Source organism: Pseudorca crassidens, chromosome 5 (assembly GCF_039906515.1).
Source record: "Pseudorca crassidens isolate mPseCra1 chromosome 5, mPseCra1.hap1, whole genome shotgun sequence".
In the NCBI taxonomy this organism is placed as follows: Eukaryota; Metazoa; Chordata; class Mammalia; order Artiodactyla; family Delphinidae; genus Pseudorca; species Pseudorca crassidens.
In genome coordinates this window covers 14,814,832-14,832,002 of record NC_090300.1, presented here as the reverse complement: position 1 = coordinate 14,832,002, position 17,171 = coordinate 14,814,832, and the positions used below count along the sequence as shown (strand labels likewise).

At 38.9% G+C, this 17,171-nt stretch overlaps 1 protein-coding gene across 6 annotated transcripts in view; it reads right to left on the bottom strand.

Annotated features, from left to right (window-relative positions):
* Positions 1-17,171, bottom strand: part of ANKRD28 (ankyrin repeat domain 28) — a 185,265-nt gene that overhangs the window by 55,473 nt on the left and 112,621 nt on the right. For 3 of the 6 annotated variants that reach the window (XM_067737405.1, XM_067737404.1, XM_067737406.1), the window contains 3 exons: positions 11,535-11,605; positions 5,599-5,799; positions 3,832-3,919 (listed from right to left, as the gene is read on the bottom strand). In XM_067737405.1, the coding sequence (XP_067593506.1) occupies positions 3,832-3,919; positions 5,599-5,799; positions 11,535-11,605 (360 nt within the window). The remainder of the gene's footprint in view (positions 1-3,831; positions 3,920-5,598; positions 5,800-11,534; positions 11,606-17,171) is intronic. The other 3 variants (XM_067737409.1, XM_067737408.1, XM_067737407.1) reach the window with 1 other exon arrangement.

Here is a 17,171-nt window from a genome sequence, read left to right as displayed (position 1 = left end):
ATATCTGTCAAATCATTAGATGCCAAATTAAATGTGACTATCATATAAGAGCACTAACTGGTACAAAAGATCTCTCACTACACATTACTCTCTGATCTATGGCTCTAGAAAGACAACTACTTGGGTTTACTGTAATGTATTAAAAACCAGGACTTATAATGCCCAGGAGGCTCACGCATAAATATAGCTTTTTTAAACCGGGCAAATACATATTATTCACTAAATATGCCAAAAAGAAACAAATTCTCCTGATTTTTAAGACTAGAAGGCCCATTATACAAACATAATGGAAAAACTATCCAAAACCAACACATCATTCTAAGTAAATGACTTAGATCATATTAATTATGTAGATTCCAGGAAGTGTGAACTTTTCCTGAGACCGATAAAGCCCTATTTTTAAAAGGTGCCATGCATAGGGAAATTTACAATCTTAAAATTGACAAATATTTATTTAATCACATTTCTGAAATATGTAAAAATTCCTTTAACGGACCACTGAAAACATGAAGAAGGGGTCTTTCCATAGCCAGTTTGGGGTGACCTATTTAAAAGAAAAAAGGGAAGAAAGTTCTAGAGTGAAATAAATGATATTGTTCTAGCAAGGTGGAACCTAGCCAGAATACATATGTGTTTTCCTTATCAATTTATAGAACGATGCTACCAAGGAGACTAGATTTCATTCAATTCATATGGGTGTATTTTTAGAAGACAGCATCCAGCAGACATGCATGCCATACATAATTCTGTAGTCAATAACTCCTTTAAAAAAATTATATCCATGCAACGTGAATTTGATAAATGTAATCATTATCTGTCAGGAATTTGGAAAATTCCCTACATTTTTCTTTTGTTCATGAATGTATTAATAAAAGTAAAATGAGCTATGCTCACAAGTTTTTATGGAAAGGAAAGTAAGAAGAAAAACACCATTTCACATCAACTCAAATTATGCATTGCTTTAAGAAGAATTAATGTAATGAGTTGCTTATCAAGGTAATTAATATTTATTTAGTACCCTCTATGTCAAAGTCACCACAGTAAGGTACTTTGAGGCAAAAAGTGACTGGATATTGCTAAAAGCACTGAAGGCAACAGAAAAGATGAATGAGTAAATGGATTTTTTTTTAAACAGATCTTTATTGGAGTATAATTGCTTCACAATACTGTTAGTTTCTGTTGTACACCAAAGTGAATCAGCCACATGCATACACATGCCCCCATATCCCCTCCCTCTTGAGCCTCCCTCCCACCCTCCCTATCCTACCCTTCTAGGTCATCTCAAAGCACCGAGCTGATCTCCCTGTGCTATGCTGCTGCTTCCCACCAGCCAACTATTCTGCATTCGGTAGTGTATATATGTCGATGCTACTCTCACTTCGCCCCAGCTTCGCCCTCCCACCCCATGTCCTCAAGTCCATTTTCTATGTCTACCTCTTTATTCCTGCCCTGTAACTAGGTTCATCAGTAACAGTAAATGGATTCTTAATGAAGGTTCATGGTAGGAGCAAACACAGCGTAGGGAGGGAAAAATGATCAGTTCATTTGGGGACAGAGGTGGGGCTGGGGAACATAAACAGAGGATTCAATCGTAGCAGAAGTATAAGAGGTAGAACCTAACAGAAAAGTAAGGGTAGCCTCAACCAGGGGACAGAAGGCCAGGGCAAATACAGAAGCCTGTGAGAAATAAATTACAAGAAGACATGTAATGCAATAATGTAATGTCTCTTAGGCTAATATTGGCAGATTCTCTAGAGGTGTCAATGACCTGGACTTAAGGCCTGTCTTAAGAGACCAGGCAGTAACTCCCTACTTTCATATATTTAGCTCCTTTTTAATCCTGAACACCTAAAACAACTGAATGGTTTTAGAAACTGTGTGTCAATACTCCTCTTTTTCCAAGCTTAAAGGAAGGAAGAGACAGGGAAAGGAAAATTATGAATCTCTGAATGTTTATGCTCAAAAATTAAATGGACTATGAGGTCCAAGAAATACAGAATATCTTTTACAATCCACAATTGGCCTGAAAAATGACATTTAGTAGATCAAGGAAAACAAAGCCATCCAAGGGCCTCTGAGATATACACACCCAGCTACTCTGGGAGCTCAATTAGAGGCAACCCACAAAATTCCTTGGCCTTCAATTTTATGAAAACAGCTGTTTAGCCAAGTTTAATTCTTTGGAGATAAAAGGCCTGACACCCTCTGCTTAATGTGTGAACCTTTTAATATAAGGTATATAGTTTAAAATCACAGACTATCTGTTCCTGAGCTGTCAAGAATAAGCTATTCCAGAATATTCAGAAAAATCCCCAAGACTTAAAATACAGAAAACCTACAGGCTGTGAGGAGGGCACTTTAGGACACCACAGGAGACTTGCTTCTGGATGTTTTACCTTCAGTTAACAGAAGAAAAGTGCCCATGACATAACTGGAGGCACAAACCTTTGGTGTGAGAGAAACACCAAGAGTCCAAGAGTTATTTCCATGATGGGCAAAGGATTTTCCTGGACCTTGGGGTTACCGTCAACTGGTTTGAGTTCATTTGGTTTCTTACATTTTTGTATTTTACAATTTTATATAGTTTTTAAAATTAATAATCTTCTATCAACCTTCGAATTTTAAGTGAGAGCTAGGAAAAGACAAAAGCAAAGGCAGGGAGTAGTGAGGATAAGCTATGCCTGTGAGAAGAGGGGCTAGACTGTCTCTGTAGTCAGTATGAGAGGCACATGGGAATGAGACCAGCACTATGTGGTCCGTCAGTCCATGTAATTTTTCCTAAGTCAGAGGAGCAAGAAGAGCAGAAGCAGAATAGACTGTTGGGAGGAAAAGAAAAAGCCCTGAGCTCCATGGCTGCAAAGAAAGGAGTTCTTCAGCTCTATTGTAAGATGCCCCACCCATGGCTTCCTTCCAGAGGCACAGCCTAGCCCAACGGGACTTGCAAGGTTTGCAGCAGGTTTGAGATACACTTCAACCTGCGTGGTCTTAGCGCCCGCAGGCCAGCATCTCTGCTCTGTTCTTTCTGTGCGTTTTAAAGTATCCTGTGGAAGCCTGACTTTTCTCCTCCCTGGCTGTCCCAGTTACCTCAAAAACCCATTAATGCTTTCGTTAGTGCTCTGCTCGTGGAGTTGCGTAGGTTTTAAGCAGTCTGCCCCAGGACCATTTTCCCATGAGCTCTGTTAGTTTCAAACTGCAACTGTGCAGATCCTAAGACTTTTCAAGAATCCTTTTTTTTCTTTGTTTGGTCACACTGAACAGCTTGTGGGATCTTAGTTCCCCGACCAGGGATGGAACCCACACCCTCGGCAGTGAAGGCGAGAAGTCCTAACCACTGGACTGCCAGGGAATTCCCTCAAGAATGTTAAAAGCAGAAAAGCTGATATCTAAACCTCAGTTTCTTACTGTGGTAGAAATCAAACGTGATATGCCTATTTAACACAGTGCTTGGCACAAGATAACAGGCTTCTTAATACATCTTCACAACTTCTACCTTAATATTCCCATACAAACAAGGATGGGTTCAGGATGGGTATGAGAATGGGCTTTTAGTAAACACCAATCTAAACTCTGTATCCCAAACTTGTGTCTAGGACATCTCTCCCTTTAAAAGTAAACAATTAATTTTAAACAGCTTTCAGGAGAACTGGACCTAATGTACTCCTGTCCTGGCAAACCTCCCCTGACTCCCAGGCTGGTTCCACTTGGGCGGCAAACTCAGATATGGTGCAACTTCTCACTACCCCAAAAGACATGTTATACCAAATGCAAGAACGAAATGTCCAACTTTTCCTTAATACTTAATGTCAAAAAATAAATTTAAAATACACATACCCATATATGCTGCCCAGTGGATAGCACGTCTATCTTTCTTGTCAAAAGCATTAATATTGGCACCTCTAGACAAGAGTAGTTTCACCATCTGGAATAAAAATAAACACAGTTTCATCAACATTCAGAAGCAGAACTGTTCATGAATATCCATCGTGAAAACTACTCATCTCAAGCTCTCTGGCACTGAATTTCTGCATCTGTAGAAAGGAAAGATGAGACTATATACTGAAGATGCTTTAACATAATTTAATAAACAACAGGACAATATACGAAAAAAGGTTTCACTATGGTGGTTACTGAAGTCAGGCATCAGCATCTTTTTAAAGATGCCACTTTGTGTCCTGGTATTTTATGAACAACTAAGCACAAATCTGGAAAGTCTAAAGGGAGAGTATTTAACAACAGGTTTTATTCCTTTTTATAGCCCAAAGTGTTATTAAAATTCAAAGTACATTCTGATCCCAGAAACCTCTTAAATTTAATTCAAACACAGATGCAGTGTCCGTAATATGATTAGACCTGAAGGTCACTGCACAGTCTACTTACCTCATAATGTACCAAAAAAGTCATTTCCATTAGGTTCAAGCATATTTACAATAGTTTCCCCATTAGAAAGGGCATTCCAGATGTCAAAAAGGGACTCATCTAGTGACCTGAACTGCAGCAGAGACGAGAATTCTTTATGTTGCAAAAGCCGAGAACAGTGAAAACAGCACTGCAGTGACTAACCCTCAGCCATGGAATCTTGGGAATGTCACTTTACCTCTTTTTTTAAAAAAAATTGAAGTATAGTTGATTTACAATGTTTCAGGTACATAGCAAAGTGATTCAGTTTTATATATACATATGTTTCTTCCAGATTCTTTTCTACTACAGGAAAAGAATTGATATTGAATATAGTTCCCTCTGCTATACAGTAGGACCACCATTTTTACTTCTTTGAGTTTCTGTGTCTGCAACAAAAATGGAGGACTGGACAAGCTGCCCTCAAAGGTTCTTCTAACTCTGAGTCTCATTCTTTCCTAAGTCTTCCATGTACATACATAAACCCCACTCTTTGCTATGGCACACTTAACATTAACCAATACTCCTTGCATAAGATAACTAAATATTAATTTTCTTAAATTGTTTTCTTTTGATGGTCTGTCATCAAAGAATTCTTGACTAAATGTTCAAAATAAACTATAAGAAAATGTTTTTGGGCTTCCCTGGTGGCGCAGTGGTTGAGAGTCCGCCTGCAGATGCAGGGGACATGGGTTCATGCCCCGGTCCGGGAAGATCCCACATGCCACGAAGCGGCTGGGCCCATGAGCCATGGCCGCTAAGCCTGCGTGTCCGGAGCCTGTGCTCTGCAACGGGAGAGGCCACAACAGTGAGAGGCCCGTGTACCGCAAAAAAAAAAAAAGGTTTTCTACACTCCACCTTCCTTTGTCACCATCTTTCTGGGAGAACAATGAAACTGTTCCACCTTCCTAGACATTTTTTCCTGCAATGACAGAACATACTTTTCACATTGTGTTACAGTTGGCAGTGTTGTCCTTTATCTCCCCAGGTTGACCATGAAATTCAAGTGCAGGGGCTGTATCTGATAAATAAATTTCTAAATTTGAGAAAGCTATATATCATGAATTATCATGAAAAGAAGTCTGAGGGTTTGAAAAAGGCAAAATTAAATAAAAATGAGCAAAATAGGCAAGTTCATTAATAATGGGGGGGCAGGCACACACGCAGAGAGAGAGAATCACTGTCTAACTGAATACCACTTACCTCCCCGTGTCCACTGAAAGCTGCATGATGCAGTGCAGTTCTCCCTGCTCGATCAGACACATTTACATTACTCAGCAGAGGGACCAAAGCTTCCGCACACTTTACAGCTTTATTAGCAGCCGCTATGTGTAAAGGTGTTTGCCAGTTTTTGTCTCGAGCGTTAACATCTGCAGAATGCTTCAAAAGTACCTGAACTGCTTCCTAAAACATATGAAGATATACAAGACAAATGAGTTAACAGCTTTAGAAATTGTACACACATGAAGGAAATAAAATTTCTTGAGAAAATAAAAATAGTTCTGGCAGAACCTGCTATAAACAAGCCAGAAAACAAAGTAGCTTGAACTAAAGGCAGTACTCAGAGCCATGCAAGATACATCAAAATAAAACATTCCCTTTCTCTATCCTCCAATTAAAGGCACAACAATCAGTCTCTATCAAAATGTACAAGAAATACTGACAAATATCCTTCAAAAACATTCATTACTAATATTGCTTTTCTAGATGGTGAGATACAATTAATTTATACTTTCAAAGCTTTAAAAAGTAGATTTATCACTTTGCCATTAAATATAAAAAAATTTAAACATACTACTTCCCAAAGTATTCCACATGCTATATTTTACAAAATGAAAAATCACTAGGATCTAATTCATTAGAGAGAGAGTGAAAGAGAGGGAGGGAGGGGAGGGGAGGGGAGGGGAGGGAGGGAGGGAGGGAGGGAGGGAAGGAGGGAGGGAGGGAGGGAGGGAAGGAGGGAGGGAGGGAGGGAGGGAGGGAAGAAGTCTTTGTTGTGATGCTACCTGGTGGGAAAGTTGGTGTTAACAAGGCAAATTAAGAATTTATCATTCAAAGGGATTGGTCTCCCAGAAGCACAAGAAAAATGTCACAAAACATCCATAAACTGGACTCATGGCAAAATCGAAAGGAATCCAGTATGCCATCAATATTAAGCAATATAATCAGAACTAAACGTAGCAAAATTTTTCTCCTTACAGTGATCATCCTATTTTTGGCAGATGAACAACAAACTACATATGAAATGAAAAGGACCAGAACCAAATCACCTCAGTTCTGTCATTTACAAGGTATAACTATTCAAGTCTAGTAAAACTGACCCTTGGTTTTCTTATCAGTAAAGAGGGGAAAGAGCACCTGTCCATCACTCATCTCAAGTCTGCTATGAAGCAAAAAAACCTAACGTACATAAGATTGTTCAAAAGATTAAAATAACTAACTATGCAAAGTAGCAAGGAAGACTAAGCAAAATAGTATTATTCATGATTTGCACATAGCCTTTGAAATAAAAAGTAATCAGAACTGCTGAAATATGGGAACCAGCGCAAGGCTGGCAAAAGACTGGAGAGACGCCCATCAATCTATCAACCTGCTGAGTAGCTAAGTAAAGACATATGGAGGCCTGCCCTGTGACCCCACAATTCCAATCCAGCTATTTACCCAAGAGAAATTTTAACAAGACCCATCTAAGAATGTTTTTATTTATTTTATTTTTTATTTTATTTATTCATAAGAGCCAAAAACAAGAAATGTAAATGTCCACCTATAGGTAAATAGATAAACTGTTGTACATCCATACAGGAAACACTACTCGGCAATAAAAAGAAATGAACCACTAATGTACACAACAATATGACTAATCTCAAAAGAAGTCAAGACATTAAGAGTACATACTGTATGATTCCATTTTTATAAAATTCTAGAACAGGCAATTCTAGAACAGGCAATTGAGAGGTGCCTCTGGGGACAGGAGGGACTGACTGAAAAGGGACATGAGGGAACGTGCTGGAGTGATGGAATCTTCTAAATCTAGATTGGGAGAAAGGTTACATGGGTGTATACATTTGCCAAAACTCAACACTACACACTTAAAGTCTGTGCATTTTACTGTAAATTATATTTCAATTAAGAAAAAGGAATATAGGGAAAAAGATACACAGAGGAATATATACTCAGAATCGTGGAGAACAAAGTACAAACACTGTCAGGATTCTCAATCTTCATCCTCAAGAAGGGTATTTTGTGACTTAGGGAGTAACACTAATACCATCCTGGGAAATAGATGTACTAGAAAATAATTAAAAACAAAATGAAGAATTTATAATTGGATAAACTAGGCAAATACAGCATACTATAGATGCCAGGCTTGCCTTAATTATTTCCAACTGGAATTCACAACGCATACCTTTAAGTTTCTGAAAAGTGTATGGAATACTTATGTTCCATCAGCAAGAACAGAAAAATCAAAGCTATACTTTCGTTTCACAGAAAAACAAGAATAAATCCAGTTTATGGTTGAGGGTGGGTAAGATGGCACCTAAAGAAGGCTGTAAACACAACGACTAAGACTGTTTGGACCCTGGGTCCACTGCTGGGGACGCTTAATTGTGTACCCCACAATTCGTGTCAAAGTCCTAACCACCCCCCACCACAAAGCGGTAAAGTTAAATGAGATGATAAGGGAGAGACCCTAACCTGATCAGACTGATGGCATTCTAAGACAAGGAAGAGGGAGAGAGAGATTCCCCCCTCCCTGACCAAATGTGAGGACACAGTGAGAAGGCAGCCATCTGCAAGCCAGGAAGAGAGTCCTCATCAGAAACTGACCCTGCTGGACCTTCATCTGAGACTTCTAGCCTCCAGTCTGTGAGAAAAAACATTTCTGTTGTTTAAGCCACCCAGTCTATGGTATTTTGTTATGGCAGCTGAGCTGACTAATACATCCATCATTTACTACTCAGAATAATATACGTCAGTGCCATATCACAATAGCAGTGATCTTTGAAAATTTAGAGAAAACTAAAGAACTCTCTAAAGACAGGAGATTCAAAAACAAAAAAAAAATTTTAAAAGGTAAATTTCTGGAAATTACAAACCAATGAGCCTGATGTCTTACCCTAGTAAAATTCTAGATTTTATTAGCAACACATTACAAGCATTTAGAAAAAAAATGTAGAGATAACCAAGGATATAGTTTTACTAATGACAGAATTACCATAGTAACCTTGATCCCGATTTTTCCATTATTAGAGGGTATGCATGTGTAAGAAATGCTGCAGGTGTGCCTTGACTTCAAACAAACAAGTAATACCCTATGACACTGATTTAAATAAGATTAAGAAATATGGGGGTGGGGTGATAACAAAAGGTTAACTAATTATATCCAAAGAGTATTTATTTATTCATAGCTTAGGGTCAGGCACAGGGAAAAGAAGGGCTAACGCATTCCAAATAAACACAATGTTTGGGTGAACCACTAATACCTCACATGATAATATATTTTAAACTCAGTTATCTTGATAGAACTAAAATGTTAATTCCTGGAGTTAGGTTAAAGAAATAAATGCATATCCTTCAGAGGATCCAGTGTTATGTGGATGGATAGACAGATAGATAAATAAATAAATAACACACACACACACACACACACACACACACACACACACACACACACACTCACAAAGCCCTAATATTCAGAAACTGATTTATTCAGAAGAATACTCAGCATTTATGGAGAGCTAGATTGTATGCTACACTTCAAGATTGACAGTCACAAACCAGTGGTGGAGAAAAGATGCGGCAGCCAGACAATATGACCAGGTGCATGGAAACCATGTCACGGAAGGAGAGCTGGGGAAATTGGTATAGTTAACCCGAAGCAGTCTTTCTAAACCCAAGTTCAGTGAGGGAATTAAGCCTTAAGACATCCACTGTCTGTGAGGAGTTAACTTCCTTACTATGCATCTTCAGCGATGCTAGTCATCTCTGTCCTTGGGAGAAGTGAGAAAATAGTCACTCTAATCATCTTCTGTAGAGCTTACTTCTCTCATGGTATCTCAAAAACATAAACCAAAAGCTACCTAAAATTTTGCCTTTTTATATACCCCTTTGCGGTTATGTTTTCTATTAAATGAAGTAAGTAATGTAAGTATAGCTTTCTTTTGCTCTTAGGATATGACAAGAATAATTAAAAGAACACCAGTGAAACTGATAATCTTGACTAGGTTTCCTAGCAGTTTTCCTAATCATGGCATTTTCCTTTTAAAAGAAAAATAATCCTTAGGGCTCAGGGTTTACAGAAGTTATATTTTTATGGAATGGTTACATTTTATAGCTGTTTCCCATAATCCTGCAGAAGAGTAGTAATACTACATAGCCTAGTAGTTTTTAGGATGAAAAGCCTAAACCTTTTTTAGGTTGAAAAGCTTAAACTTAAACTTATTAGGATCTGTTGCTTTCTAACCTACAGCTTGCCCTTAAGTTCAAGCCACGTACAGAGTTTTAAAAAATCAGCAGTTAGGCCTCTGGGTAGAACCTGCAATCTGCCTTTAACATTAATTATTTTTTTAAAGAATCTTTGGCCTGTTTTATAATCTCTACAAATATACAAAGTGTTCTTTCTGATGATTTAATTTGACAAAACTCCACTAAATTTAATAGTCATATTTCCAAGAGTCATACCAAAAAATAGGTAAGTATGACTAATTTATCAATAGGTTGCCATGATGGCAATGTTTATCTTCCTTAACCGCCTTTATTTAAAGAAACTTCACTGCAAGAGGGCTAACCACTAACTTAAAAACATTACCATGAATTTCAGAGTTCAAAGTATTTTGGTTAATAGGTCTTAGTTTTCAGAATTCCCAGATTTGCCCAAGATCACACAGCTAGAAAGTGGCAGGTGATATCTGAAGCCAGTGTCTCCTGATCCAAGTCCCACAGTTCACTAGCTGTAGCCACCAAGGACCACCGTCCTCTCCCGATCCAGAGGCTTATGGTCAACAGACCGCCTCTGTCACACCGCAGCATTTACAGTCCCTCCCTTCCAGCCACCTTCTCCTCCACTCTTCTTCACTCACCCAACTCTCATTTGGGGTTCAAGGTGTACTTCGAAATGAGGAATACAAAGAAGAATGAACAGAAAGGAGCGCCCCCAGTTTCTCCTGGGGAAACATCCTCCCAAGGCATGTGTTCCCCTTCTCTCTCCAGAACTATCTGGCCCCATGATGGGGAGAAGCAGCAGTAGCCACCCTCCCTCGTCTCCCACAATTTGAATAACTGAAGAAAACATTAATTTATACAGTCTCACCTTTTATTTAAAAAATGTTTTCAACTATCGTAAGATAGGTAAAAGGGGTGCTTTGGGCACAATGCATCTGTAAAAAGTACCCAATCCATTTTAGAAAGGCAGTAAAATGACAGAAAAAAAGAGGGTCCAGGTATTTGTGTCATCTCTGCTACTCAACAGCTGAGTGGTTCTGGCAAATTATTAACTACACAGTTCCTTAAAATATCTATCCTACAAGGATGTTATGAGGACTAGAAGATATGACAAATATAAAAATGAACTTTCTCCCAAAATGTCAGTTATCTTGAAGGTCAAACAATACACAGGATTATAAATAAAAAGGAATTGTTCTTCCTCATAAGACACCTAACATATTTTAAGATTGTATTTAGAACTGGCAACATGTGAGATCAAGTAATGTTTCTGAAACTAATTTCAGTGTTTACCTAAACAATATTTCATTTAGTCATTACACACTGCTGAGATTATTTCTTGACCACAACCAGCAGAACCTCTGCAACATACATGTCTATTAGGCTACTGTGAACCAGTCAGCAGAGAAAAGCCTTGAGGAGGAATTTGTAAGATAGAAAAACAACTGCTCTCTTGTAAGAAGTACAGAAGCAGGGTTTTCTATTCTCTGCCACTTCAGACTCTCCAAGAGGCCTCAGTCACAAAAGGAAAATGGAACAATTAACTTGGTTTGAACAAATTCCAAAGTAAAGTGACCAGTCTAGGTATTTTCAGTTGCTTTTTCCTTTTTTGAAAATACAGAATTTGAATATGGACTCATAGGCAGGCCTACTTAATGATTTTATATACAAAATATTTACTAAGAGAAATTTCATACCTCACTACAAGATGCAACTGCTCTGTGTAAAGGTGTCAACCATTTGTTGTCTTTGGCATTAACTCTAGCTCCTGTAACAAGAAGAAAAAAATAAATTGAAATATTTTACATAAAATATTTTAAGTAAATATCCTGAAATACTAGTTATATATAGTCCAAATTGGATAAATAACAACTGAAAATGTAGTACTTCATTTTTATACTTTCTGCTAATAAATCACCCTTAAATTACAAAACAAAACTATCCTTTTTAATTGATATAATTATCCAGTAAGGTACTAGCTCTTTTTATTAAAAATCAAAGAAACATCATTTTATATATAGTCTAGAAAAGCCACCTTTATACAGAGCACATCCAAAATGAAAATCAGACCCCAATGTAGAATTTGTGTTAAAAACCTCAAATACTTAAATACATGAATAAGAATACTAAGACATAAAACGTAGACCATTACAAAGTCTTCATTATAATTCTTTACTAATGAATGTATCATGTTATAATGCAATACAGTAATATCAAAATAGTTCTCCAGTATTGATTAAAAATGCTTTAGTACTATAAAGTTATTTTATAAATGGATACAATGGCTATAAACTTAGGGGAAAATACTGAGAAAGGAAATGAACCAATCCACATGTCTTTCCATGTTATACCTAAAGTTCTAAAGTAGTAATAATTAAAACAAATCAACTATGTATTTTTTGTTTAAAAATCATTAAGTCAATGGACACAAATTTTCCTTAATAGAATGGAAATACAATTTAGTAAGACAATAAGTGTATTATGTAATTTGAGGGGGAAAAAATCTATCACCTATGTAAAATCCACTGATTTGGTGCTTAAATCCCCACCAAACAGAAGCAGCACACCGTGGGATCCCTCTACGTAGAGAGAAACCACCTTGACTCTCAGGACTAGAGGAACTTGCAACAGGTCCTGCACTATGAGCAATCCTAGATTTACATCTAGAATAATAACTAGCTAAGTGAGAAGAGGCTTTAGGAACCTAGTCCAACCTCCATACTTTCTAGATGATGAAATGCTGGTACAAGCAAGCAGCTCACCGCCAGAGTCAACTACAGCAGAACCAAGGATAGAACTCAGACATCCTAATGTTTACATTGTTTTGAGTGTGAGGTTCTACGTAATAATCAAGTGCAGTGACTCCAAGTTACAGCCCGAATAACCTCTAGCTATAGGTCCCTAACTAGCTATATGATCCCTCTGAACCTACATTTCTTCATCTATAAACCAGATCCCCTAATACCTTGTTACAAAAATTAACAGGGGAGTTCCCTGGTGGTCCAGTGGTTAGCACTCCGAGCTTCCAACGCAGGGGGCATGGGTTCAATCCCTGGTCAGGGAACTGAAATCTCACATGCAGCACGGCACAGTCAAAATACAAACAAACAATAAAAAACCAACAAAAAAGATTAACATACAAACCAATGTACCTAGTACATGTAGCACGGATACATTAGAGGTAGATTTTATAAGTCTGAATGTGAGAGAAAATGAATGAAAGGCAGGTGTAGGAAATCATCCACAAGTGCAGCAGTTGAAGCTGAACTCTGTGTGGGCAGGGCCAGTGAATCATGAACCAGGAGGAGAGCTTTCAAGATTGCTTAAAGCTGTGGGAGAAAGAAAGGGAGTCAGCAAAATAAAGAACCAGCCAGAGGGACTTCCCTGGTGGCAGAGTGGTTAAGAATCCGCCTGCCAATGCAGGGGACACGGGTTCGAGCCCTGGTCTGGGAAGATGCCACATGCCGCAGAGCAACTAAGCCCACGCGCCACAACTACTGAGCCTGCGCTCTGGAGCCCACAAGCCACAACTACTGAGCCCGCGTGCCTAGAGCCCATGCTCCGCAACAAGAGAAGCCACCACAATGGGAAGCCTGCACACCACAACAAAGAGTAGCCCCACTCGTCACAACTAGCGAAAGCCCACGTGCAGCAATGAAGACCCAACACAGCCAATTAAAAAAAAACAACAACCCAGCCAGAGACAGTGGTATATTAATGTAATAAACATATGAACAACTACTGGCCAGGTTCTGTGGAGATCGAAATGGTGAAAAGAAGCTTTTCTGACCACAATAAAGTCAGCATTTGTTTTGGGTAAGAGCACAAACACTTGAAATGTTCACGGGTCAGAAAGTTGGAGCCCTAGAGACAGTGAAGAGGCTCCTTCCTTCTCCCCATTTATCACTTGGAACTTCAATGGTTCTCTATAATTCCTGTACCTCTTTCTATGATTTTGTATTTATGTGCACAGTAGGAGGGCAGGTCCTGGCATTAAGGCCAGAAGGGTAGTGACACAGACACTCAAAAGACACAAGTACCCCGGAAAGACAGAAGTAGAGAAGAATGAGGCCTGAAAATGGGCCTCCAACAAATGGGAAGGGTCAGAAGTCCGATTCAAGGCATTAACCGACAAGGAAATAGAATGTGGCTGTCACAAAAAATGAGGATGATCTCTACGTGCTGATAAAGATCTGAGAAATAAAAAGTAAAAATAGGGCTTCCTTGGTGGCGCAGTGGTTTAGAGTCCGCCTGCAGATGCAGGGGACACGGGTTTGTGTCCCTGGTCCAGGAAAGATCCCACATGCCGTGGAGCGGCTAGGCCTGTGAGCCATGGCCACTGAGCCTGCGCGGCGGGAGCCTGTGCCCCGCAACAGGAGAGGCCACAACAGTGAGAGGCCCGCGTGCCGCAAAAAAAAAAAAAAAAATGTAAAAACAGCAATAAGTGAGAGCTGTATGAATAATATTCTTTACTTTTACATAGAAAAAGGAAGAGTTAAGTATCTATATTTACATTTGCAAAAGGAAACCCTGGAGGAAAGCTAAGACATTAAGAACAGCGGTTGCCTATGTGTTTGCATTGGTGGTGGGGGGCAATAAGAATTGGATGATGTGATGGGGAACTAGGGTAGAAAGGCAACTGCGCTGTAAGCTGTATACCTTTAAAGGTGTGTATATTTTAATTCGGAAATGAAACTGAAATACTACATGTTCAAAAAGTGAAATGTACTGAAGAGGAAATGAAATGAAAGGAGTGGTCATGAAAAATCACTCCAAGAATTTGGCTTCAAGTGCAAAGAAAAAATTGGAAAGCAGGAAGAGGGTGAAGATAGTCTGTCTTTCTTTTGGAAATGGGTTATCAGATATACAACTGAAGGAAGAAAATCTAATATTTATGGTGCATTTGGCAGCCCAAAGTAAAAAACCTGCTTGCTTCATTCTTCCATTTTAAGTTACAATAATTAACTAATTAATTAAATCGTCTTTCTTTCTCTTTTAATAAAAAATTCAAAGTTAATTTTATCAAAAACATGAGTGACTATAACAAATAATCCACTAGTGGCTTAACGAGGACACATCATGCTGCCACTTGCAACTAGTAGACAACTTGATAAAAAATTTGGCTTGCTCTTTTTTAAAGATTCTAAAGATACTTAACTGCAGGAAGATCAGCACAATGGAATTTTAGACATCTAATCATATCCCATCTCAGAAGACACTTGTGTTAAGTCATCTTCTAGTAACACTAATCAGATATTTTAATTCCTTGGAAATTAAAGGTCAAGTATGTGAGTAATGGTTGAGCTATCTCTAAGGACACAATACAACAAATATCTCCCCTGCCCACATGGGTAAATTAGTATGTGCCTTATATATTAACAGACGAACATGGCATAGCAAGGTCCATTATAAGAGCAGCAGTTGGCTGCACAATGAAAAATGGCTTAAGAACAATAAACATGGCAGTGCACATCAGACGTCCAGGCTACCAGAGCTCATCTCACGTGAGCTCTCTGAAGGTAACCAGACTTCTGTTCCACACAGAGCTCCAAAATTAGCTACATATTCATATACACACTACAAAGTAATTCCAGTAATGGAAAAGACATTTCCAGAGTAAAGTAACTAATCCAACAGCTGAAAACTAGCCACAAAGAAGATGAAGACAGGAAAAAGAGAAGGAGAGGGGAGGGAGAGAGAGAAGGAGATGGGGAGGGGAGAGGGAGAGAGAGGCGGGGGATGGAGGGAGACAGAGAGGAGGAAGAGGGGGAGGGGAACAGACCTAGGGGGAAGGGGAGAGAGTGGGAAAGGGGAAGATGGGGAGGGAGAGAACGAAGAGGGAGGGAGGGAGGGCAGGAAAAGAAAGAAATCCTATCCACTGAAAACACAAAATAGTCTTCCTAGAGAGAAATAAAACCAAATGTAACAGCTCCAGTAGCATCATCACAGGCTCTCTCCCTGGCAGAGTATAATATTTGTGATTCCAAAGGATGATCTTAAGTCACAAGACTTAAGTTTCTCTCAAGAAAAGATTAATTTCTTTACTATTTCCTAATCATTAAAACAGGAAAGAACATAAAATAGCAGCGCCATCTCAATTGCTGCAGTCAGGCTACCGGGAGACCCTGTGGTAGGAGAAGCACTGCTGTGGAAGCTGCAGACAAGACAGCAATTTGCGGATGATGTCACTGATGACCACTGCAAACTGACACCCAAAGAAAGCCTCCTGAGTGCTAGCAGCGTATCTAGAAAAACCCAAGGTTGTTATGCCCCACTGTATAAATCAAAGACTGTCTTTACTAGACTCCCTTTCACCCACAAATCTATCAAATGTACATCAACTGAGCTTTCCCTGAAGAAGAACAAGCAGCCAGAACCTACGTCTCATCAAATATCTGAATTTGGATTCACCTTTCCAGATGTGATCAGATTTCCAATACGTTAAAAGCAAAAAGAAAACAAGCAAGCAAAAATCAACTGCAGGGTCATCCAAACAGCTTGGTTGTATCCATTTGATACCACAGTTAGATTATACAGAAAAATCCAGATAACCTTCTTCCTTTCACCCAATCTTTTCATTTACTAATTCACACATATAAAATATATTCTGAAACAATAGCTTTTTAAAAGAAAAAACATATTTAAGGTAAAATTTCTTCCAAAATTAGATACATGTCTACTACATTTAGAGATAAAACGAAAGTAATTTTAAAAAATAAAAAAATCTGGTTCACTTTTATCAGTCTAGCCTGGGCTCTTGCCAGCAATGTAGCTGAAGAGAGGTCTGGACATATGAGGAGGCAGTCAGGGGTCAGCGGATGGAGCCCAGGAGTAAGACCTGTGATCTAATAATGGCTCTGTAACCAGCAGGCTGTGTGACCTGGGACTGCTCCTCATATGCCTACGCCTTCATTTTGGTAATAATAATCCTTGTGTGTGCATGCCCATGCGCGTCTCTGTCTGTCTCTCTCTCAAGGGAGGCTAGGCCCCAGGTTAAAAGAACACAGGGAGCACCTGTTTCTGAGCTCTACAAAGTCAGGCACCAAATCACAAGTGTCCCATGTGACTCTAGGTCTCATTCCGCAAGAAGACTAATTCACCTGCTTTCTCCCTAATCTGATCACTCACCAAGATCTGCCAATTCTTTGATTTTTGAACCTCAGTTATCAGTAAAATAAGAGCTGTGGTAAATGATCTCTACGATCCATTTCCAGTGATAATATTCTACCCTATTTTGAAATACTCAGAATAAGTTATTTCATGCTTATTAAATACCTTGCCTTACTTTAACATTAAATAGGTAAGATAATATCTTTATAATCAATGCCAGGGAT